General features: G+C 46.0%; 1 protein-coding gene across 1 annotated transcript; it reads left to right on the top strand.

Annotated features, from left to right (window-relative positions):
* The first annotated feature begins 11,018 nt into the window (after positions 1 to 11,018).
* LOC121836622 lies at positions 11,019 to 13,382 on the top strand. Its single transcript, XM_042291578.1, has one exon. The coding sequence runs from the start codon at positions 11,019 to 11,021 to the stop codon at positions 13,380 to 13,382; it is 2,364 nt and encodes a 787-aa protein (XP_042147512.1).
* Positions 13,383 to 24,216: the final 10,834 nt, after the last annotated feature.

The following is a 24,216-nucleotide window of genomic DNA, read 5'->3' on the forward strand; positions in this document are numbered from 1 at the left end:
ACTGGTATTCTGTCGTTCTCTCTGTTTCAAAGTAACAAGAGGGGGGAAAATGAAATGACATAGAAAACCGTTACATCGTCTGTGCTACCGGCAAAAAAGAATTATTGCCGAGAGCGTCCGCGACCATCTTGCAGACATTTTTCCGAACTCAGTTTTTGTGGCGGCAGATAGGGATTTGATGGTCGACAGAGCAGAGGACCGGGACAACGGAGCGAAAGAGGTTTTAAGCAGTGCTACCGAACGGTTTCAGTGAACTTTGCGTGGACACAGATTCAGAGTCGGGTGGTACTGAAATCCGGTCGTCCAGCATAAGGTCTTTTGAGCTTGGCAAGCGAGCTATAGTAGCGACATGGGCTAGGTCATTAGTGCGACGTTGTGCCCAGCAGTTTCTTTGCGATTTTGGAAGTTCTTCGTGAAATTTGGGCAAATGCAAGTGAGAGGTCTGGTCCCACATAGAGACACGACTGTTTGTTTTGACTGTTGCAAAAGCTGAAAATGTTAGTCCCCACAGGTATGCACAATGGCAAGGAGGGCAGGAGAACTTTTCGAGAACCTTGTTTGAAAGCAGGTGCAACTGGCACTACTTTTTCAACAAAAATGTTTACTATTAGTCGACAACTGCCCACACTATCTCTCCGTCATCCCTGCAAATTTTTGACAAAGGGTTGAATATCGAACTAAGCGAAGTAAGTTCAGGAAAGCATGCTATGTTTCCTTTATAGCACCTTGTTAACAAGTTTAGGTGTTTTGCATTTAGTATCGTGTTGTTTTGTTTGCAGGCAAAGAAGTCCTAAGCATCGTGTCCAAAGCAGGAAGTGCTGGTGCGAATCTCAGCTCTAGAAAGACGACATTCGGTGTTTACTTTTATTTCATCCTTTAAAAACAATTTATTCATGAGTATTTTCCACCTGCTCAGTATGGCAATAATGTTTTTTTTGTTATGTCTTGCTTTCATCTAGCCATCGGTTGTGGACATTTCTTTTAAAGCCTTTTCCCAATCATGTGTTCCAGACAGGTTTTAAGCTTTTTATAGCTCTATTTTTACTTTTGCAACTTGAACATTTATTGCTGCTCGGCATGAGAATGCGGAGAGCTCAAACTCCTCTGAAACGTTCTCGCGGTTGGAGTAGGATGTGAACGTTTGAGAACATTTCATAAAATTATAATAAAGAGAAACAATTTTGGTATGAAGCGAGTCCACTGTAAAACCATAAGATGACATTTTAGTTCTTGTGGCATTCATTTTAATGAGAAAGTTTGTGAGCAGGAAAGATAATCATCCTTTCTTTTATGATGGCAAGCTTTTTCCACCAAAATTAGTGCTAGCATTCTCGGTGCTGTTTTTTATGTACCGCAAATTAGGCTTAAGATGGACGTCAGCTCATAGAGAAATTTAGTTTTTTCTTTATTATCTTTTGATCCATGTAATGTTGTGTTCTCAAACTTTTTCACCCTACTCCAATCGCCAGGGCTACATTCTACCAGAGTTTGAGGTCGTTGTGATGTCTAGTTTATTTTTGCGGTAGAGAAACACTGTTGGAGTTTTCTCGCTCCTTTCTTTAATTATGTGAGCTTCATGAACTCAATTTACAGGCCTTCAAGCTTCTTCGAAAGTGTGAAGTTTTTTCATAATTGTTCACTTAAATTTTTTTTGTTTAGAGGGAAAATAATTTTAACTGCATAGTCTAGCAATATTGTAGCTGCTCATGTACACTTCCATGTTCCGAAATTGGAGAGTCAATAAATGTACTCATGAACATGTACCAAACTGTTTTCTTTTCACAGCAGGGGTAGACTGCAATTAATCCCCTGGGAATCATGGTGTTCGGCGAAAAAAAAAAAACAACGGACCTGAGAGAGAAAACAGACATACAGGGTGCCACTCACAAATATATATATTTGAAAAGTTCAGAAAGAAAGGAATACATCCATCGTCATCTTCATTACGTCCACGCATGCGCTTAGTAATGTGATATACGCTTCATCTAACACATGGCTAAGCGCATGCGTGGACGTGATGATGACAATGTATGAATTCCTTTCTTTCTGCACTTTTCAAATACAGTTGTGAATGGCACCTGTATGTCTGTTTTCTCTCGTGTCCATTGCTTTTTTGCGCCTTACACTATGATTTCCAACGTTTACCAACTAGCCCAACTACAAGTTCTTCTACAATTAATCACTGTATGGATGCTTCTTTGTGCTGTGCTAAATCTGGTGATAGTTGTATCCCACACTTTCTACCAAGGGAACACTTTTTTCTTCAATTACTGGTGTGTGGAGTGGCATTATGGCTAAGCTGACTAAATGAATTTTGGATTATTCCTCTCCGGGAAAGTGTGAGGCGCACACAGCTGTTTATGTTCCGAACAACTGTCTTTCTATATTTATGCTTACTGCTGTTGTCACAAAGAAGCTTTGTGATGGTTTAGTGTTCAATATTTTAAATTATTATGCCTCTCACAAACACACTCTGTTCAATTTCTGGGACAACCAGTATATTGCCAAACAGATTTGATAAGTTTGGGAGAATGATAAACATAGATCAACTTTTGTTTGCTTGTTTATCAAGATCAACTTTTGTTTGCTTGTTTATCATTCTCTGCTTAGATCTCACTTGAAACTTTGGGTGAAGAGTGCAAAGATATTACAATAATCATAAATTAAAAGGCCACTTGGAGTAGAATCCTTTTCTGACATATATGTACAGACGTGGAAAGATTCAACGAAGCCACAGGAGCCTGCGGCCTCGAGATACTCGCGCACTTTATGACGGCAGCGAAAAGAACTAGTATCGATGGCTGCTGCTGCTAGCTGTGAAATTAGCTGCTGTCAGCATCCGTTTAGATGACCTGCTCTGCCGCCCTGCTACCATACTAACGCCCTATTGGAAAACCCCAATATAAACAGCGTATTATGGATATTGGAAAACAATATATTTTTATTGTATTGCAATACAATATAGACAGTGTATTGGAAAACATTACATTTATTGTATTGTATTACAATAAGGATTTGTTATGGGATTCCAATATCCATAATACGCTGAAAATATTGGAATCCAATACCGTATAAACCCTTATTGGATCCCCATGTGTCGTATGGGGATCCAATAAGGGTTTACGATTCCAATATACTCAGCGTATTATGGATATTGGAATCCAATATATTATATCGGCTACCAATAAAACTATATGCGAGTTGGAATATCACGTTCAGCACGACATTTCTTTGCAACGCAGTCTCTTGTGTGTATTTCTGAGTGATAAAATAAAAAGTGTTGTTGTTGTCAAATTATGAATAAAGAAGCAAAACACTGGGCTTATCCATACCAAATATATTTAACATATTCCTGAACTGGAGGATCTGGCATTTACTGCAAAAGAAAGTTAACTGTTTAGGACCCTCATTCAAAAACTTGCTGTTTGAAAACAGAATGTGAAATCCTCACCTTTTAATGAAAGCAGCACCTGCTAGCTGTAGCCATATAGAAACTGCAAAATAAAAATTAGTGATTAGTTTGCAACAAGTAGCAATCCTTCACTAAGCCGGATAGATTCAAAATTATGTCTGCGTTTGATTGTGGAAAAATAAGCTTCCATTCCACTGCCACGGATCATTCTGAGCTCCGTCAATTAAATAAACCTATCGGCTCGTCTGGCTTCACAGTTCCTGCTTTGCACCTAACTAAAGTATCTGGAATGCTCACCTTTGAGGAAAAACAAACTGGTGCTTGCTTGCTTCTAGGCCATGGTAACTGGAAGAGAGATTTGCGATTAGTTGCGTCCAAGTAGCAATTACATTGAGTAGCCCCGTAAAGTACACTAAGTCGAAAAGATTAAAACAATTACATGCGCAGGACATAGATAACCTCTTGCAACGTAACTGGGCATACGTCAATGTCGCTCGCGTGTATTACAGAAAAATAAGCTTCAATGCACGAGCCCTCAGTCGTTCAGAGCTCTGTCAATTACAAATGCTGTACCGGTCGTCTGGCTTCAGTATTCCTGCTTCGGGAATCTGGAATTCTCACCTCTGAGGAGAAGCAAACTGGGACCTGCTGGCTCTTAAGCCTTGGAAACTGTCAGAAAGATTTGCGATTAGCTGCGTCCAAGTACCAATTTCTTTGACCAGCCACCTACAGCACACTAAGCCAGATAAAATCAAAATTACATGTGCGTGACATAATATGCCTCTTGTGACAAAACTGGGCACATGTTTTGTCGCCTACAGCAACACTGAAGCCAGACAGACAAGCGATACGGCATATTTAATTGACGGGGCTCAGAACGACTGGGGACGCTTTAACTGAAGCTTGTTTTGCTACAATACATGCGTGTATTGCAGCAAAACAAGCTTCAGTGAAAGCGACCCCAGTCGTTCTAAGTTCCGTCAATTAAATATGCCGTACCGCTTGTTTGGCTTCAGTATTGCTGCTTCAGAGCAAACTAGAAAATCTGGAATCCTCACCTTTGAACGAGAGCGAACTGGCACCTGCTGGCTTGTGGGCCGTGGAAACTGCAAGAGAGATCTTTGATTAGTTACGTACAAGTAACAATTTTTTTCGAGTAGCAGCCTACAGTACATTCAAATTACATGCACGGGACATAGATGCCTCATGCGACGGACCCCCTTCATCCTTGTTTTCCATTAACTCTGCTCACCTTCACCACCCGCCTCCAATTTCTGCGCTACTTCTTTAATCTCGATTCCCTGGTTCCCAAAGGCCATGCCATGGCTAGTGCCAGTCACAGGTCTGTCAGCTCTGCAACTGGCGCCATTGTGACAAAGACGCCAAAGCACCTGGCGCTTGATGTGCTCTTTTAATATTTTGAGCATTGCTGAAAACAGGTGGATGGGTGTCTGGTATGCCCTTTGATTAGTTGCGGATCGTTTCGAATCAGAGGGTAGGCGCCTCTGCGATCTGAGCGCGTGCTCGGTATTTAACAATAGTTGAAATTGAACTCTGCAGGAATCTTCAATCATAACAAACAGAATGTGCATGCCAAAAGGCTTAGCAATTGAAACACTCACCATCTATCTATTTTCGTTACTTGCCCGCAAGAAGCTGTCGTATATGTAGCCTCCCTTGCTTAAGCCGCTCCTCCCTAGTGTCCCGGTTGGGTCTCGTCCTGATGAATTGTCGGTGGAGACCTGAGGTGCAGTCAACATCAGATTAGACCTTTTGAGACAGAACCATATACTTGCTGGGAGGAAGTACACCCAAACGAATTTTAGCCATGTCATTCATAGGGAGTTTTAAAATGAAAGGCCTGACGTAAAATGAGACGTCAATACTGACGCACCCCTTTTGTGAACCTAAAATTTTGAAGGCCTTGTCCCCCTAGCTAGGGGGACAAGGCACATGTATCCCGGCATGTGGATGAAATTTTTACCTTAAGATCCTGACTCAATGCCCATCCCCGAATATTCGACCACCACACTTTTTGAAAAAGATAACTTTTTAGAAAACACCAAGTCATCGACCACCCCTACAAAAGCCTGAACCAAGCCTACTCGTACCATGGCTTGTTTGCTCCGTGCCGCCTTGAGTTAATTCGGGCTGACAATTTGTTTTTTAAGTGGAACCCAGATTCTTAGTTTTGGTTTCACTTGTAGAGGCAGGTGGATACTTTTGTAAAGCTTCCTCCCTATGCGCTTCTGAGTCAACATTTTTGCAATGGCCAACCCCCGGGCTGTGATTTTTGCGCTCCTTGACAAATGCTGAAACTCGTATAGCAGTGATGTGATTGGCCTAAGCCGTTTTGGAGCAGAAAAAGTGGCCTTTGGAGCAGCCAAAACAGTGTTTTGGAGCAGCAAAAGTAGCTTTTAAAGCAGATATTCTAATAAAAATAAAAATATTTGTTTTAAATGCTGGACACGCGAAGAGAATCGTGCTCGCCGAAATAAACGAATTATGGTGAAGTTCGGCCACCTGGGAGTCTTTCAAGATGTAACTGAAATGCCAATGACATGACACATTTCTTTTTGCTTTTCGAAACATTCTGCAAGGCTGGAGCAAGCTTTGCTTTAGCTTAGGGTAGTAATTAATGTCCAATTTCAATGTCTCCAAAGAAATATTGCGACATCCCACAAGTGTACAGTGCTGTAGGCATTGCCAAGCAATTCCGAAAAACTGCTTGCCACCGTTTTACTGGTTGCCGACGTGCCAGATTTTCGTCAAAACTAATTAAATGTAAAACAATGAATTGCAAGCGTCCCGGCTGGTGCCTCTGTTGTGTAATTATGTTCGCATCGTTGGTTCACATGCACGTGAGGGCAACTCCTGCAGGCTTGCAGGTCACGTGCTTCGTCGCGCGAGCGAAACGGCTGTTCGATCGAAACCATGCCTCTCCGCTCTGCCGCCAACTGGTTGCCAAAAGTCTATGCAAAATGTAACTGCACAGCATGCGACAAAAAAGAGTCCAGCGCCGCGTGCTTGCAAGGCCGGCAGGTGAGGTATGAGATAAACACAGAAAAAAAGAACCTGAGCGCATTGATGCAAGACATCGCGAGCCAGGGTCGCTTTGTGCAACGACTGAACTCGAGACAAACAAGCGCGCTCTGTGGGTTCAGCGTGCAGACATTCCCTTCTTTGCTTCAGCTCACTTCAACTTTTCTTCGCGACACATTTTTCACGTACCGGGGTCCCTCTCGAAAGAAAGCCCAAGAGAAACCTAGGTAATCAATACTTCGACACAGCAGTCTTTGAGCTAGAGAGGGATTTTGTAGCAGCGTATGTTTTAAACAAGAACATGAATGTTGATGAACATGCGGCGGTCCTTATGTTTCAGTTTAGGAAGCTCCATATCTCCAACGTCTTGCGGTCGTTGATTTCAGGAGCGAGAGCTTCAGCTCAAAAAGTAACTCCCGCCGCGCCGAAACATAGTTTCGTTTCACAGCGTCACGTCATGGCTGGTACCCAGCACGCTAGCGTCGCAGCACACACACACACGCCGGCAACTATCGTTAAAAAAAAAAGTGAGACGAGACTTACGCTTACGAGACGACGAGACATGAAAAGAGAGACGGCATGGCGGAAAAAACCATGCAAAAAACCATGGACGATTGATGCAGGGTATTTTGTGTCGGGCGGCCGTTTGCGCCACCTAGCTCATGCATGCTCAGTTACGGTACTTAGTTTAGTTTCAGTTTTGAAAGGCGACCAAAATTGGCCCTTTGGCGCAGATTACCCATATTTTGGCAAAATGTAGCAGGATGTAGCAGGGTTAGCCCCTTGGCGCAGTTTGGCGCAATTGGCGCAGCCATCACATCATTGATATAGGCGGGCAATAGTTCGCCTTGAAAATACTTGCTCTTGGTGGCCAAGAACAAACTCGTGTTCCTGATTGGCAGGCATTTGCTGCGAAGAATACCTGCACATATCCTAAAGAACCCAGTCTTAGTTTAACACAGATGCTTTGGCCAGACAGAGACGCAAAAGCCTGACACAAGACCACTATAAAGACAGGAAATAGAGTGTCTGTGAGGAATAAAACACACAACTCAGATAGGCATCAATCACTCACCTTGAAAACATTTGCCATGAGCGGCAAAGAGCAAACTTCTGGCCTTGATTGGCTGGTGCTCGCCACCAAGACCTGCATGTATAAGAAAGACCCGGTCTTAGTCAAACTTGGGTGTTTTTGCAGAACAGACACAACAAAATACTAATGCAAGACCAGAACACATAGGAAATGGCATCCAAGAGGAATGAAACACAAAACTCATACAGGCGGGTAATAGCTCACCTTGAAAATACTTGCTCTTGGTGGCCGAGAACAAACTTGTGTTCCTGATTGGCAGCCATTTGCTGCAAAGATTACCTGCACATATCCTAAAAAATCCAGTCTGAGTCTAACACAGATGCTTTGGCCGGACAGAGACACAAAAGTCTGATACAAACCACAAAAAGCAGGAAATAGTGTCTGCGAGAGATGAAAACAGTCCGAGGTGGAGAGGCTCGTTCTGTTTCACCTTAGTCAAAAAGTGTAGCTCATTTTGCTAAAACAATGCATATTTGCTAAAAAATGTATAATATATATTTTGCCCCACTTAGCAGAGTTTACTGCCAAGGGTACCTGCAAACCAGAATAAGTCAGACTTAGTTTTTTTTTTTTTTTTGATGAGCGACAACAGAATCCTAAACGGGTGATGAAACAAAATATAAGCCTACCAAGCCAGACTAGTTTGCCTTGATGCAAGTACAGTACCTCGGCCGACAAATGAGTTTCTATTCTTGGTCACTTGTCATATTTGATGGGAATAGTAAAGTAAATGAAAATAAGGCTATCTCTCTTGCAGCCGACAGCTGCAAACGAAATTCATATACCTCGATAAACGACCTAAAAATAAAATTGGGTGGTGGCCAAGTGGTTTATGGTGTCAAATTTCAAATTTACAGACTGTGTAGTTCTGGTTTAAGTCCTCCTGGTGTATATTTTTATCCTTATTAATTTTATTTAAATGTTTATTTTTTTATTTTTGAGGCACTAGCACATAATTTATATGCTAATTCAACTTTAGAAGCGTTTTAAGAATACTCCACAGCTTAATAGTGCTCGTAATAATTTCTCATGAAGAGTGGCTTTCAATGTTTTTCTTGCTCTCGCTGCTGCTTGCTTCCTCACCCTTAAAATGCTGACAACTCGACACAAAAGTAATAAAAAAATGTGCTTCAAATGTGATGAAGATGAGCATTTCCAAGTTGTACCCCTGCTTCATGCCCTGACCATGCTACCATACCATAGCTGAGCACAGCGACGAATGGTCCCAGGTGCTGTGACCCGACCGTATATAGCCTTACGGTGTGGCGCAACTCATGCAGCCCCTATGCTTGATGATGGAGCCAGTGTGCGAGGTGCGACCTGCTTGAGCTGTGCAAGCCACAGCTTTACAGCCTGCAAAGGGTGGGAAGATGCCCCTCCCCTTGCAGAGCTTGCAATAGCTCAGCAAGAAGCTATTGCAAGCACTAGGGAGCCAGTGTGTGAATAAAAGCACTTCTGAATGTGAATTAGTGTGTAAATTATGCGTCTATGCGTTAAAACTTAAAAAAAAAGTATTATTTATAAATATAAATATAAATATATATATATATATATATATATATATATATATATATATATATATATATATATATACTGTAAAGGACTAAATTTTCGCGAGGAACTAATTTTTGTGAATTTCGCGAATCGCCTACTGTCACGAATCGCGGGGTTTTCTTGTAAGTTTTGTGTGGGAGCTCTCGGGCGCGCCAGCGGTGCAAGATGTATGGTGTCAACTTTCAGTCTTGTCCGTTTCCATGCGGCTGTTTATGAAACCGGCCGGAAGAACCCTCTCCCCAGGTGAGAGAGGATATGGGAGCGCCGGATGGTGCCTACATTCTTCGAAAGTCGAAGCCGACCGAGAGCATTGGTTTATTGTATTTTTTTATTTTAATTCTGCTTGTCGACTGAGGGCAGTGCTCACAACAAGGCATCTCGAATCACGTTCACCGCCGCGCAGACGGGCAAACTCTCTCGCGGATTGTTTCTCGGTACTGTACTTTTGTATTTAGTTGCTTTGCCAGGCATCTTGAATTGCGTTCACCGCCGCGCAGACGGGCAAAGTCTCTCGCGGATTGTTTCTCGGTGCTGTACTTTTGTATTTTTAGTTGCTTCGCTAAAACAAAGAGCGGCGATGGGCGCTAAGAAGCTCATTGCTGATTGGTCAGATTACGAGCCCTGAAAATGCTGCTAGTCTCAATATAAAGACGTGGACTGGCGGGAAAAAGGGTGTGGTTGGTCTTTGGGGTTAGGAGTGCCCGGAGCTGGCCGGGACTCCGCTCGTCATTGCCTTTGTTTTTGAGTCTCGATTGAATTTTCTGTACGTAGGGCTGTGACCCTAGTTTGCCTGCGGGTCTGAGTTTTAGTTTAGCCTTCGGGCGTGTTTGTACTGCGGTGCGTGTGCGTGCGCGTGTAATACGTCGGGTCGTCCCTGCGAGAAGCGTGAAGATTCCGGACTCCGTGACGACTCCTCTTTATCGACAAGGGACTCCAAGACAGGCTTCGGCAGCGTCTGGACTACAGATAAGACTTTTATTTTATGTTGTGATTGGCTAGGGCCAACGTGTTCGATCAATTTTAAGTGTGCCTTATCGAGGGTTGTTCGAAAACGTTTTTAGCGTTTCTAACCGGGATGTTAGTGCATGTACTCCCGAGGGTTTTTGGATCGTTCACTAAGTGATTTCTATGTTGTGTCTACTTTGTCGCCGCGCTCCACCGACTGCTTGGTGTTAAGTCTGATTAAATTTTTTTTTTTTTGACCATCTACGTGTCGTCGCCTCCTTACCTGACATTGCACCGGGCGTGGACCTATCGCCTGCCGTCGGTCCAACCTAGCACTTTGTTTTTGTTGGCCTCGGAGTGGACTATTGTTTTCATTTATTGAAGATTTTTCCCCCTTCCGTGACAAACTGGCGTCCGCGACAGGACCGGTGGCGATGGTGTAATGCCGGAGTGAGACGACCTCACCGTGGAGAGTCATAGCAAGCGTGCATAAGTTAAGGGGACTTGCGATAATTTTTTTTTCTCATGCTCGCGCCCTATTAAAGTATTGAGATGGACCCCGGAGGCTTGTACGCTCTTGGGAAAGAACTTGGCTTAGGCGGGGCTGAACTGCAAGCCTGGGTTCAAGAAGAAAGGAATCGAATAGATAAGAACAGGGAACAAGAAGAGAAGAATAAGGACAGAGAGGAGCGCGCTCGCGAACGAGAGAGGCAAGCTCAACTTAGAGAAGCGGAGCTTCAAGCTGAATTAAAAATGATGGAGCTGAAGATTCGGCTGACGGAAGCCGAAAATGCAAGAGCGAGGACGAACAGTCCCTCGTACGAAGGTTCTGTGACCAGCAGCGCAGTGCTGACCAGTCCGCAGCGTTGGATGTCGGCCTTCGATGAGAAAAAAGACGACTTAGACGCCTACCTCCTCAGGTTCGAGCGTCTAGCCATGGGCCTACAGTGGCCTCGCGACCAGTGGGCGACGATGCTCGCGCTGTGCCTGAAAGGTGAGGCGCTCTCGGTCGTTGGACGTCTCAGCCCAGAGGAGTCAGTGGACTACGATGCCGTTAAAAGAGCTTTGATGAGAAGGTTCAGATTGACCGCGGACGGTTTCCGCGAAAAGTTCCGGAACGCCAAACCTGAAGGAGGAGAGATCGGGGCCCAATATGCAGCGCGTCTAGCCAGTCTCTTCGACCGCTGGGTTGAGCTCTCTGAGACGGCCAAGCAGTACGACACTCTTCGAGATCTGCTCCTAGCCGAGCAATTCCTCAAGGGCTGCTCGCCAAAGCTGGCCCTTTTCATCAAAGAGCGAAAAACCAAAACACTGGCAGACATGGCAGACTTGGCCGACCGATACCTGGAGGCGCAGGGAACGCAGTCGCTTGGGATGAAGGTGGAGGAAAAGAAGCCGACTCCCGAACCCCCATGGCCCGTCGACAAGAAAAGTACAGGACAGCGGCCACCACTGCGTTGTTTTCTCTGTAACCGGCTTGGGCACCGTGCCGCCGATTGCCGGGATAAAGTTCCAACTAAGGCATCTTGTTGGAGGTGCGGACAAACGGGCCATGTGGCCAACTCCTGTCAAGAAGGATCAAAAGGTCGTTCTCAAGCTTCCTGCTGTGTGGCTACTGAGCCCACCAAGAAGAAAGAGGTGGTCGTCCAGGACGGATACGTGGAATTAAAGAACGGTGACCGTCTCCCTGTGGTAAACTCCACGATAGAGGAGGAGGAAACGAATTTGACGAATGGAGTACCCGTGCGAGCCGGCAGGGTAGGAACACGCAGTGTCACCGTCCTACGCGACACCGGCTGCAACACGGTAGTCGTTCGGAAGAATCTCATCTCGGAAGAGGAGCTCACGGGAACTTCCAAGGCGGTCTACCTTGCTGATGGCACCGTTAAGATGCTGCCGGAGGCGAGACTGCTGGTGCGGTCTCCATTCTTCAGTGGGGAGGTGACGGCTCTCTGCATGGAAAGTCCTCTGTATGATATAATACTAGGCAACATTCCGGGCGTTCGAGCAGCAGCAGATCCCGACCCCGAATGGGACGCTGAACCAGCAGCGGAAGAGAGCAGGCCCGAGACTGACGTACGGAACGAAGAACCGACTGTGACCGCGGCGGTTGAAACAAGACTCCAAAAGAAGGCGGCTGAACACAAGACCACGGTGCCTACACCGTTGAGAGTATCGGAAGTTCAGGAGGGAGCAGTTACACCAGACACTTTGAAGAGGGAGCAACAAAACGACTCGAGCCTGAGGACGTGTTTCCAAAACGTCGGGAAAACTATGACGGGCAAGAAGCGGAAGCACTCCTGCATGTTTATGGTAAGAAACGGAATCCTGTTCCGGTCCTACAGAACGTCACCCGGAAGAGAAGTTCACCAATTGGTGGTGCCTAAGAAGTTCAGGATCACCATCCTTAAAATGGCGCACGATGGGATTCTGGCGGGTCACCAGGGTGCTCAGAAGACAATAAACCGAGTGCTCGAAGAATTCTTCTGGCCTGGCGTCGGAGCAGACGTGAAACGCTTCGTGAAGTCCTGCGACCGCTGCCAACGCACGACGCCGAAAGGAAAGGTCCCCAAGATGCCCCTGGGGAGTATGCCGCTCATCGAGACGCCCTTTCAACGCGTGGCCATCGACATCGTGGGCCCCATTTCACCGACCACCAAGAGGGGAAACAAGTATATTTTAACGATGGTCGATTACGCGACGCGGTATCCAGATGCTGTGGCGTTGCCCAATATCTCCACCGAGCGAGTAGCCGAGGCACTCGTGGAGATGTTCACTAGAACTGGGGTTCCCCGAGAAGTGCTCAGTGACCGCGGTTCCAACTTTACGTCGGATGTCATGAAAGAGGTGGGACGGCTGCTCTCCATGAGACAACTGTTCACGACGCCCTACCACCCAATGGGAAACGGCATTGTAGAGAAATTCAACGGAACGCTCAAGACCATGCTGAAGCGGATGTGTCAAGAAAAGCCAGCAGACTGGGATCGCTACTTGGCACCGCTGCTGTTTGCGTACCGAGAAGTTCCTCAGGCCAGCCTGGGATTTTCCCCTTTTGAGCTGCTCTACGGAAGGAACGTACGAGGTCCCCTCTCTGTACTTAAAGAATTGTGGACGAATGAGGCGCTGGAGGAGGAGACCAAGACAACGTATGAGTATGTCTTCGAGCTACGCAACAAGCTCGAGGACACCTGTAAGATCGCCCACGAGGAACTTGAGCGGGCCAGCGAACGCTACCGTCGTTGCGTCGATCGGAAGGCCCGTCACAGGCACATCGGTGTTGGCGATTTAGTGCTAATCTTGCTCCCCACCGACCAGAACAAGTTGCTGATGCAATGAAAGGGACCATATCCCGTGGTCGGACAGAAAGGCCCCCTAGACTACGAAGTGGACCTGGGGCATGGCATAAAAGTATTCCACGGCAACATGCTTAAAAAGTATGAAGAACGAGCACCTGACGAGGTTCCTGCGGCTTGTGCGGTTGTCACATTGGAGGAGTCCGAAGGAGAGGGCGGGTTCCCCACGCTGAGATTGCAGAGCACCGAAACTGCGAGCGATGTCGTGCTCGCACCTGGGCTCGCATCGGACTGCCGAAAAGAGGCCGAGGCCTTGGTTCAAGAGTACAGGGCCATCTTCTCCGACGTTCCAGGACGAACCGACCTTATCAAGTGTCACTTGAAGTTGGAAACGGACAAGCCGGTACACACGAAGCAATATCCGTTACCCTTTGCAGTGCGCGACAGCATCGAAGACGAAATACGAAGCATGTTACAGATGGGAATTATCGAGCGGGCAGACTCCGCATACAATTCCCCTGTGTTGGTGGTCAAAAAGCCCGATCAGACTCACCGCCTCTGCGTCGACTTCCGGCGGTTGAACGACGTGCTGGCCGCCGACTCAGAACCCATGCCGCGAGCAGACCTCTTGTTCGCAGAGGTCGGGACGAAACGGTTCTTCTCTAAGCTCGACTTCAGCAAGGGGTATTGGCAGATCCCCTTGACAGATGAATCAAAACCAAAGACTGCCTTTTCTACGGCCAGTGGCCTGTACCAGTTCAAGTACATGCCGTTCGGACTGAAGACGGCGCCGGCAGTGTTCACGCGCCTTATGCGGCTCCTGTTGGGAGACATACCGGGCGTTAGTTTCTACTACGACGACGTACTGATCGCTACTGACACCTGGGAACAACACCTGAGCACTCTACGCCAAGTGTTTGAAAGAATTGGCAAATCGGGGTTGACTGTGAGGCCCACCAAATGCGAGATTGGCCTAGAGGAAGTGTCTTTTCTAGGACATCAGATCGGCCGCGGAGTAGTGGCCCCCCTTCCGAAAACCATCGAAAAAATCCGGGACGCAAAACGACCCGAGACAAAGCGTCAGGTGCGAGCGTTCTTAGGCCTCACGGGCTACTACCGAGATTTTATCTCTGGATACGCAGAGATCTCAGCGCCCCTCACTAACCTAACCAAAAAGGGAGAGTCGAACACCGTGAAGTGGACACCGGAACACGAGCGAGCCTTCGACCAGCTGAAGAAGAGCCTTACGGAGGCCCCCATTCGGAAGCTGCCCAACTTCGAGAGGGAGTTCGTGCTACGAACGGATGCGTCCGATCACAGCATTGGCGCAATCCTGCTGCAGGAATATGATGACACGCTACACCCCACAGCGTACGCCAGCAGGAAACTTCTCCCAAGGGAGGAAGCCTACGCAACTGTTGAACGAGAGGGATTAGCCGTAGTGTGGGGCATCGACAAATTTAAGCCCTACCTCTACGGGAGAACATTCGTGCTCCAGACAGACCACGAACCTCTCCAGTACATCAAACAAACCCGGCACGCTAACGCCCGGGTAATGCGTTGGAGTCTGAAGCTGCAAGAGTATGATTTTAAAGTTCAGTATATCAAGGGAAGTGAAAATGTGGGGGCAGACTATTTGAGTCGTATGTAAACAGTGAGAAATAGTTTGAACTTGTATGTTACAGCTGTCCTGCGTGTGAGCAGGGTGTTTTCGTCACACTTTTATTTTATTTGATCTTGGGCACATCTAATTGATTATGTGTGCATTTTGACTGCAGAAAGGGTACCTAAGCACAAATTGCCTATGTCATGTATCGTTGGATATGTTAAGATGGTTGCCCACAACAAGAGTGATTGTGTCTTTTTTTATGCCATAGTGTGTGTTCTTTGAAGATGTTGCTTGCGTATTTTCTTGAATTTGATGTGAACAGAGTGCCCCATTGTGAGTTTAGAGACGTGTTTTGCGATTCGTTCTTTGTTATTGTGAAATATTCACGAGTGAATATTTTTTTTAAAGTGGGGAGTCGTGTCACGAATCGCGGGGTTTTCTTGTAAGTTTTGTGTGGGAGCTCTCGGGCGCGCCAGCGGTGCAAGATGTATGGTGTCAACTTTCAGTCTTGTCCGTTTCCATGCGGCTGTTTATGAAACCGGCCGGAAGAACCCTCTCCCCAGGTGAGAGAGGATATGGGAGCGCCGGATGGTGCCTACATTCTTCGAAAGTCGAAGCCGACCGAGAGCATTGGTTTATTGTATTTTTTATTTTAATTCTGCTTGTCGACTGAGGGCAGTGCTCACAACCAGGCATCTCGAATCACGTTCACCGCCGCGCAGACGGGCAAACTCTCTCGCGGATTGTTTCTCGGTACTGTACTTTTGTATTTAGTTGCTTTGCCAGGCATCTTGAATTGCGTTCACCGCCGCGCAGACGGGCAAAGTCTCTCGCGGATTGTTTCTCGGTGCTGTACTTTTGTATTTTTAGTTGCTTCGCTAAAACAAAGAGCGGCGATGGGCGCTAAGAAGCTCATTGCTGATTGGTCAGATTACGAGCCCTGAAAATGCTGCTAGTCTCAATATAAAGACGTGGACTGGCGGGAAAAAGGGTGTGGTTGGTCTTTGGGGTTAGGAGTGCCCGGAGCTGGCCGGGACTCCGCTCGTCATTGCCTTTGTTTTTGAGTCTCGATTGAATTTTCTGTACGTAGGGCTGTGACCCTAGTTTGCCTGCGGGTCTGAGTTTTAGTTTAGCCTTCGGGCGTGTTTGTACTGCGGTGCGTGTGCGTGCGCGTGTAATACGTCGGGTCGTCCCTGCGAGAAGCGTGAAGATTCCGGACTCCGTGACGACTCCTCTTTATCGACAAGGGACTCCAAGACAGGCTTCGGCAGCGTCTGGACTACAGATAAGACTTTTATTTTATGTTGTGATTGGCTAGGGCCAACGTGTTCGATCAATTTTAAGTGTGCCTTATCGAGGGTTGTTCAAAAACGTTTTTAGCGTTTCTAACCGGGATGTTAGTGCATGTACTCCCGAGGGTTTTTGGATCGTTCACTAAGTGATTTCTATGTTGTGTCTACTTTGTCGCCGCGCTCCACCGACTGCTTGGTGTTAAGTCTGATTAAATTTGTGTTTTTTTTTTTTTTTTTTTTGACCATCTACGTGTCGTCGCCTCCTTACCTGACATTGCACCGGGCGTGGACCTATCGCCTGCCGTCGGTCCAACCTAGCACTTTGTTTTTGTTGGCCTCGGAGTGGACTATTGTTTTCATTTATTGAAGATTTTTCCCCCTTCCGTGACACCTACAAACGCGAAAAATACGTCCCGCGAACAACTCGGGCAATATGTGAACACTACGGAAGCTAAGCTCGGTTCGCGAAAATTAGAACCCGCGAATAATTTCAAATTTTCAGCTTTGGCCCGATTCGCAAAAATTTGAGTCCGCGAAAATGAAGTCGTTAACAGTATACTAAAAAAAGGCAAAAAGAAAAGAAACGTCTCCAGGTGGGTTTAACTTGCATCACGCAGTAGTGATTGCACGAACACACTGTTTTACGAGACTCATCCAGTTCGAAACGGCCAGGGGCGAGCAGGAGGTTGAGGCTCAGAAAAACCTTGAAGCGACCTGGCAAACTAGCTCGCCACCCCTTGCACGCTGGTAGTAATCCGATCCGGTGATGTTTATAATCGCCTCGCAAAAAGCACAAAAGCCGACACAACTCGAGGTCGAGGAGCGTTCTACCATACAAGTGGCGTCGGAAGAGGAAAAACGGGGGGAAAGAGGGTAGCGGGGGGGGGGGGGGGGGGGGGTTTCAGCCTTTTTCTTCCCCTTGCAAGTATTTCGGACTGTTAAAGGAAACAATACGGGGAAAGAGGGCGTGGTCGAGCTTATTTTAATCTGAAATTATTTATGCATATGTATAGCTACTGTCGCTCTTCACTGCATAAAAGGTTGCGTAGATGGTCATTGTTAGAAACTCGTTGTCCGAAGGCACTGTTCGTCACATGCTTAGTGGTTCGGAAGTTCAAAGCTGTCTTTTCGACCTAAACACCTGTGCCGATAGTAACGAAAGAAAAAAAAATAATAAATGCGGGAATAAAAAGCAGGAGAAAAAAAAAAACTATCAAGAATTCGTCGGAAGTGTTCTATTCTTGCATATTCAGAGGTTCAGAACTTCGAAACAAGTTTCTTTTACCAAAATGTGTACAGGCTAAAAGAAACACGTCCCAGGAACTTGAAGCGAAAAAAAAAAAAGAAGTTTTCTTTTAATGACGTGCTGAACTTGAACACTATTAGAAATCTTCTCCCATGAGTTAATTTATTCCTTAACGTGAAAAAACAATAAATATATTGTTTTGTATTCTGCAGATGGCAATGATATGTACTGTCTGTGGTGTTAATTTAAATGCGATACCTCAAACAACTTAGACAGAAATAAATATCAAGTTTAGGTCACAATTGCATGCAGATACATGTTTGGACATTTCTTCGAAACTCACGTTGAATAACAATAATCACATCTTAAGACGGCACTTACCTAGGCTATACATAGATCATTCTTAAAAAAAGTATAACATATCTACCATAAATAGCTCCGGCTGCAGCGTGCTTCAAATCTGGCACAAACGATAATCGTCAAAAACCCGTCGTCCTTCCTCGCCCCTTCGGGGATTTATTTCTTTTAAACCTAAGCATGCCAGAACATTGAAATAAACCACATTGTCTTTCGTAAGGAACGCAGCGCCGCGTGTAAAAGTTCGAGAAAAAAAAATTACGAATGCACCCCACTACTTGAAATCAAATGAAACCGTCCGCCGGTCTTTCGAAGTTCGACGAACGTCGAACTTTTACCCTAAAGTTCGAAGTTCGTCGACTTCTGACTTTTCAGAATTCGAAAGTTCGAAACTTTTCAAATTTTCTTGATAGATAAGTTCGAAAGTTCGAAATTCATCGATTTTTTTGGTCAGTCAAGTTCGAAAGTTCGACAAGCATCGAACCTTGCAGCGCAATAAGTTCGAAAGTTCGAAAAAGATCGAATTTTTAGCGTAATAAGTTCGACGGTTCGAAAAGCGTCCAACTTCTTAGCTTAACAAGTTCGAAAATTCGACCTCCGTCGAATTTTACGATATAGACAATTCGAAAAATCGAAATCTTTCGAAACTTTCGAACCGCTTGAATCGATCATCGAAACTTCGATTCGAAAAAAGTTCGCGGCATCCCTACTCGTGACTTCTCCGCCGACCGCCTGTCATGCCCTCTGCCTAGTCTTTCACCCTTGGCTCCCAGAAAGTTAAGGAAAGGAAATGTACCATTATGTTCAGTGAAGTTCGGTGAGAAGACCCAGGACTCGGACAAGAATGCCGTTATCCTTGGTGTGACCCTATGAGACTCTCTTGCTGCCTTTGCTGGGGTTTATCTAACTGATGTAAATGTCTGAAAAGTAGAAGAAACATATGTGCATAACACTCATTATTCACAAGAAAATTTGTCAACATCCAAAATGACCCACGAAGAAAATTATGCGAGGAATTTGTCGGCCACGTTGGCCGAGTTACCCCTCGTGGCCAATGCTTCATTGCAACTTTAATTGTAGTAAACAGTCATAAGGTATATTACAAAGTGCAATTTGGTTTTGTACGAACCTACAACACACAAAACAGCACTCTAATACAGAATGTAGAGGTACCTCTAAACAAATTCCAGGGTTTCATGGAGCCTCCTTCAGATAACTGATGTTGAACATAAAATATGTGCACCAAGGAGTGAGCAAACAGTGATTTCCAAGCACCAGCGACATGTCGACAAGGAGTGCAATGTGTAGAATGTCGTCTAGAAATGTGCAGCCAAGATGAAAAGGCGAGATATAACGATATCAGAATAAGATCACACCAAAAAGGTTCCGTTACAATATAGGCACAGTAATGAGTCAACCGACGTTCAGCCGCGATTCACTTTGCGTTGAGGTGAAACATGGCCAACAAAATATAAAAAAAGCGTTTCTTTTTTTTTTCTGTACATTATTTGCTTTGCGCCGTTGATAGAAGCACAGTTGGGCGGCGTCACAAAGTCACTCGCTAGCGTTTTTCAAATTCGTTCATCGGCACTCATGGTCTACCCGGGAGGAGAAAAGTACGAGCTCAGAGCCGAGCCGCCGAGCGTCGATTGCGACTTTCCTAAAGAGAAGCTCCGGTAACACTTCGGCGACTCGTCAGCTTCAAACAACGCCTCTTCGAACCAGCTTCGAACGAGCCTGACGCGCCCGCGAATCCAATGCGCCGAACGGTCGCGGCAGAAAGCACGCCGGAAGGAAGGGGGCTGGAGGCTGAGTTGGCTGAGTATCCGAAAGAGACGCGGCGCTGGTTTCTACGTCTATTTCGCACATGAGATAACAAACTGGCAAAGCTAGCCGAGTGTGAACGGTGACTGACGTTACATTGGAGCACACGCAGTCGAAATGACGCCTGCAACAGAGCACAGCTAGAGGTTTTCAACAGGGGACACATGCGTTCAAAAAGGCCGCGATTTAAAAACTTCACGTCTCCTTTCTGTCCTTCGGTGTTTACTTTGATCCGCGTACACCAAAGCACTCAATGCTGCAAGTAATAAAGTCGTGTATACGTACCTTTCGAAGCAATTGAAAGTGTGTAGGTTTCGCTCGATGCCCACGAGCACAGAGTGCGACGAACGCCAATCCCGCCGGCAGCGCGACGGCGCCGGCTGGCCGGGTCGCCGGGACAGCCGGGTCGCCGGGTCGCGCAACCGACGCCCGCCCGCTGCGCACTGCGCATGCTCCGCTTCTCGGCTCTCTCAGCTCTCTCGGCCGCTCCCGCTCTGCCAGCTCTGCTGGCTCGGCAGCACGCCGACTCGCGGGGTCGCGGGCATCGCGGGCTCGCCGGGCTCGCTCCCTTCGAAGTTCGAACAGTTCGAAGTTCAAACTGCTTCCAAAGCGCGAGCTTGCGCGCGCGCGCGCGGGTTGGCGATGGAAACTATTTTCTCGAAAAACGAGGCTGGAACGTATCGTTTGATGGCGCAAATGCACGTATTTTTCACGTCGTTTTTTGTACAGTGTGTGAATCTCGCGAAACAGGCGACGAAAAGTGGTGGGTGAAATGTGCTCGCATGTCGTCGTGGATTTTGTGTACCACGTAGGATTACCCAGAAAGGTGGGTCAATATCGATAAATGTGCGCGTAAGAAGCAACTACATGTACGTGACCGGTCAAACCTATTCACCCCCATTATTTTATCGTGCGAACCGACATTGCCACGTATCGTGTTCGATTTCGGTCCCAACACCGGTAACTTCGAACGTATCGTGTTTGATGTTGTGTTTCTCGCCGTCGGTAACTTCGTATTGATATCGTATTCGGTCTGGTGGTTGTGTCTCAACACCGATGGTTTCTTGTTGTATTGCGATGTTGTGTTGCAATATCGAATTGTATCCCGGTACGTTGGGTTTATCGTTTGGCGATCAACTTTTGTTGCATTACAACTGCAATAAACATTTGTTGGAAAACAATCACTCCAATGAGCACGTCGTTATTGGTCTTTGTCATTAAAAGGTAGGTCGCGGCGGGTGTTCCGGCTATAGTTATTCTGAATGGTTTGGTGGTTGTCTAGTTTCAAACGCGCGAGGCTGTGTGTACTGTGTGCCGTACTAACAGCTGTACATACTTGCATTGTCGATCAATGTTAATGTGTTCGCAACGCAGAACGTTTATACTATGTGTGTATCCAAACCCAATATATTTCTCGCGTATTGCCGTGTGGATATGCCAACGTAATTCATGTTGGTAACTTGGTATCCGCGTTCTGAGATTTATGCGCGCGATATCATATTGTATTCTCCTTTGGTCCCATGACCGACGACCGACATTTGTATATCGTGTGGCCGTACAGTATGTCCATGTCGGTCACCAATATGCACGCGATGTCGTATTCTATTCCAATAACCGTGTATTATATCGGGGTATTGTGCTCCGATATCGTGTTGTATACCAATAAGCGCAAGTTATATCAGGATATTGTGCTCCAATATCCTGTTGTATACCAATAACCGCATACTATATCGGGATATTGTGCTCCGATATGAATTCCCATCGTGCTTATTGGGTTAATCGGATAACAATACGTTTTTATTGGTTTCCATCATCTTCATTGGAATACAATATTTCCAATAAGCCGACTTCATATTGGCCTTTTTCAATAGGGCGACCATACGCCTAGAGTGGCACTCTTTACACTGCATCTCGATAAGGCTGGTTATCTGTATCGAATAAGCTGATCGTGTGTACTTGGAATTGCGGAACGCAACGGAATGTCTTTCCTTTTTGTTTTCGCTACAGTTCCAGTGAAGCACTATAAGCTTTGATTCACATCACGACAACCATATTCAACCAAAAGCATGCATCGTTGCAAATGAAGTTCTTGAAAAGCACATTGTTTGTTCAGCTGACAAAACATTTCAATGCCAGTGTACAGTGCGCCACTTTAGGCAAGTGACTGTCAGTACGGCAGCAGGGCAGGTCATATAACTTGGTGTTGATAGTCGCTAATCTCGCAATCTGCCAGTACTTGGAGGGGATAGTTCCCCACGCCACCGGCAGGATGCCTACCCATAGTTCGAGATTGCACGTTACTGTGGCTTTGTTGTTGCTTTTTTTTTGTTTTTTTACGATTGTATCAGCAAAAAGCGCAGCTAGCTTGGTTAGTGTTCACGAAAAAAAAAATGCAATTGCTTTGATGGAAAAATGTTTGGAGGGACTGTTAACAGTCACGAAGACAAACCATACATCTCTGTTTTATTTAGTCTCTTCACTGGTGTGGAATATTGAAATGTGTTAATCTGTTGATTGATTTGAAAAGGTCTAATAATGATTGTGCCTCACATTTTTATGCTCATTGCAAAGCCCGCATCTTTTGAGTAAACAATACTCAATAATAGCTAGGGTGCCATTGCTGTGTAGAATTGTTTTGGCTCACCATATATTGTTTCAAGGAGTGTTAATGCTTGTGAAACAGAAGAGAATGTTACTGCACTGGTGAAATGTCTGCAAAGTATAATGGAACACTTCTGAACCACTAAGGCAAATATATACTGTGTGTAGGGCACATCTGAACTAAGGCTACTTCAAACACTAATTTGACTGTGTTGCAGGGCTTGCACCTTGGTAAAACGACTGAGTTACCGTACGTAACAAGTGTTGCCATGGTAATTCACCGTCTCTCGGCAACAGCCCTGCCAATGCAGTCAAACACAACTGTCTGAACCAGACTTTTACAGTATATATTTGTCTTCATGGTTCAGAACACTCCTCCGAACATTTTGCATACATTTTGCTGTAGTCGGTGACAGGTCAAGAACCAAGTAGAAGCTCCTCCCACCTCTTTCCTCTTTAGTAGAGCAAACGCTGGAGAGGAAGCGAGCTCCTCTCCAGCGTTTGCTCTGCTCAAGTGGAAAGAGGTGGGAGGAGCTTCCACTTCGTTCTTGACCTGTCACCGACTATAGTGTAGTAATAACATGTTTTACGAATGCTACTATAACGTTTAAAAGAACATCATTTTAATGTTTTGTAAACATTATATTTCTGTTGTAATAACGCTGCGTAAAGGATTTATTTATGTTGTACAAATGTTATTACAATGTTTACAGTAATGTTATGCTAATGTTTTCCAGACATTGTATTTACGTTGCAAAATTGTTTTCCAAGTGTTCAAATAACGTTTATCAAAACGTTATAAGAATGTTCTGCCAAACGTTCAAATAGCTTTATACAGGCGGACATTAAGAACATTCCTCGAACGTTCGGGACGAACATAAAAATAACGTTATTCTAATGTTTTCGTGTTACCTGGGGAGTGGTTTAGTAACATTAACCATTGATCACACCATTTGGTTATATTATCGAGGTCTTTCTGAAGAAGAAGGTGATCGGAGGAGCAATTTATTTGGCTATAAATGACACAATCATCAGCAAATAAACGTATGTTAGAGGTGATAGAATTTGGAAGGTCGTTAATAAAGATCAAGAAAAGAAGCGAACCAAGGACACTGCCTTGTGGGACCCCAGACAAAACATCGGTAAGGCAATGAGAAGATTTTGTCGGGATAAGCTTAAAGCGCTCGAGAATATGCGTTCAAATGTGTCTTTACGGTGACTGGGAGGGCTGTATAAATTGAGTACGAAAAGACTGGGGAATGCCTGCGCGTGGGGAGGAGTTCAACTAGAACGTGTCCAATTGAGGTCCCCGCAATGGTGTGTTGCTTAGCCGTGATGTGGTTAGCAATTAGCGTGGCCACCTGCGGATGGTCTGGGGAGGTAAAGGTTTGGTAGCCTGCTAGGGTGGGGATGATACCAGTTTCCTGCAGGGCAAGTACTTCTGGAGAGAATTTCTGATGGGCAATGTGCTGCGCAAGAGCAGCGCGTTTCCTGCGGTACCCTCGACAGTTCCATCGCCACACCCGAGTTGGGTTACAACTCGGTGGGCGTCGTGCCGTCGTCGTAAGGCAGGGATAGTGGGGGGTATGGTTGGCAGCGTGTTTCTATCCGCCTATATTTGCGGGAGGTGTAGAAATCCCGGTTGGCTTCTTTTAAGTCACGAATGTCGGCCTGGATTTGGTCGAATTTTTGGTTGTAGGCGCGGTTGTTATCTGTAACCTCTTAAGGGTGTGGCAGATTGTTTCTGCGGAAGGGATACTCGTAGTAACGGGGGCAGCAGGATCAGTGTCTCGCTGCTCCTGCGCAGTAATGCGCTCCTCCATGCGAGTGAGGCGCTCCATGATTTGGAGGAGGAGATTTTCTACCCTCTCTTGCCGCGCATCAGCTAGGGGGATTGTCGTGAATGCTGCGGAAAGGGGGGGGGGGGGGGGGTAATGGGTTGGTGGGT

This window comes from Ixodes scapularis, unplaced genomic scaffold (assembly GCF_016920785.2).
Source record: "Ixodes scapularis isolate PalLabHiFi unplaced genomic scaffold, ASM1692078v2 PGA_scaffold2__306_contigs__length_199485367, whole genome shotgun sequence".
NCBI classification, from domain to species: Eukaryota; Metazoa; Arthropoda; class Arachnida; order Ixodida; family Ixodidae; genus Ixodes; species Ixodes scapularis.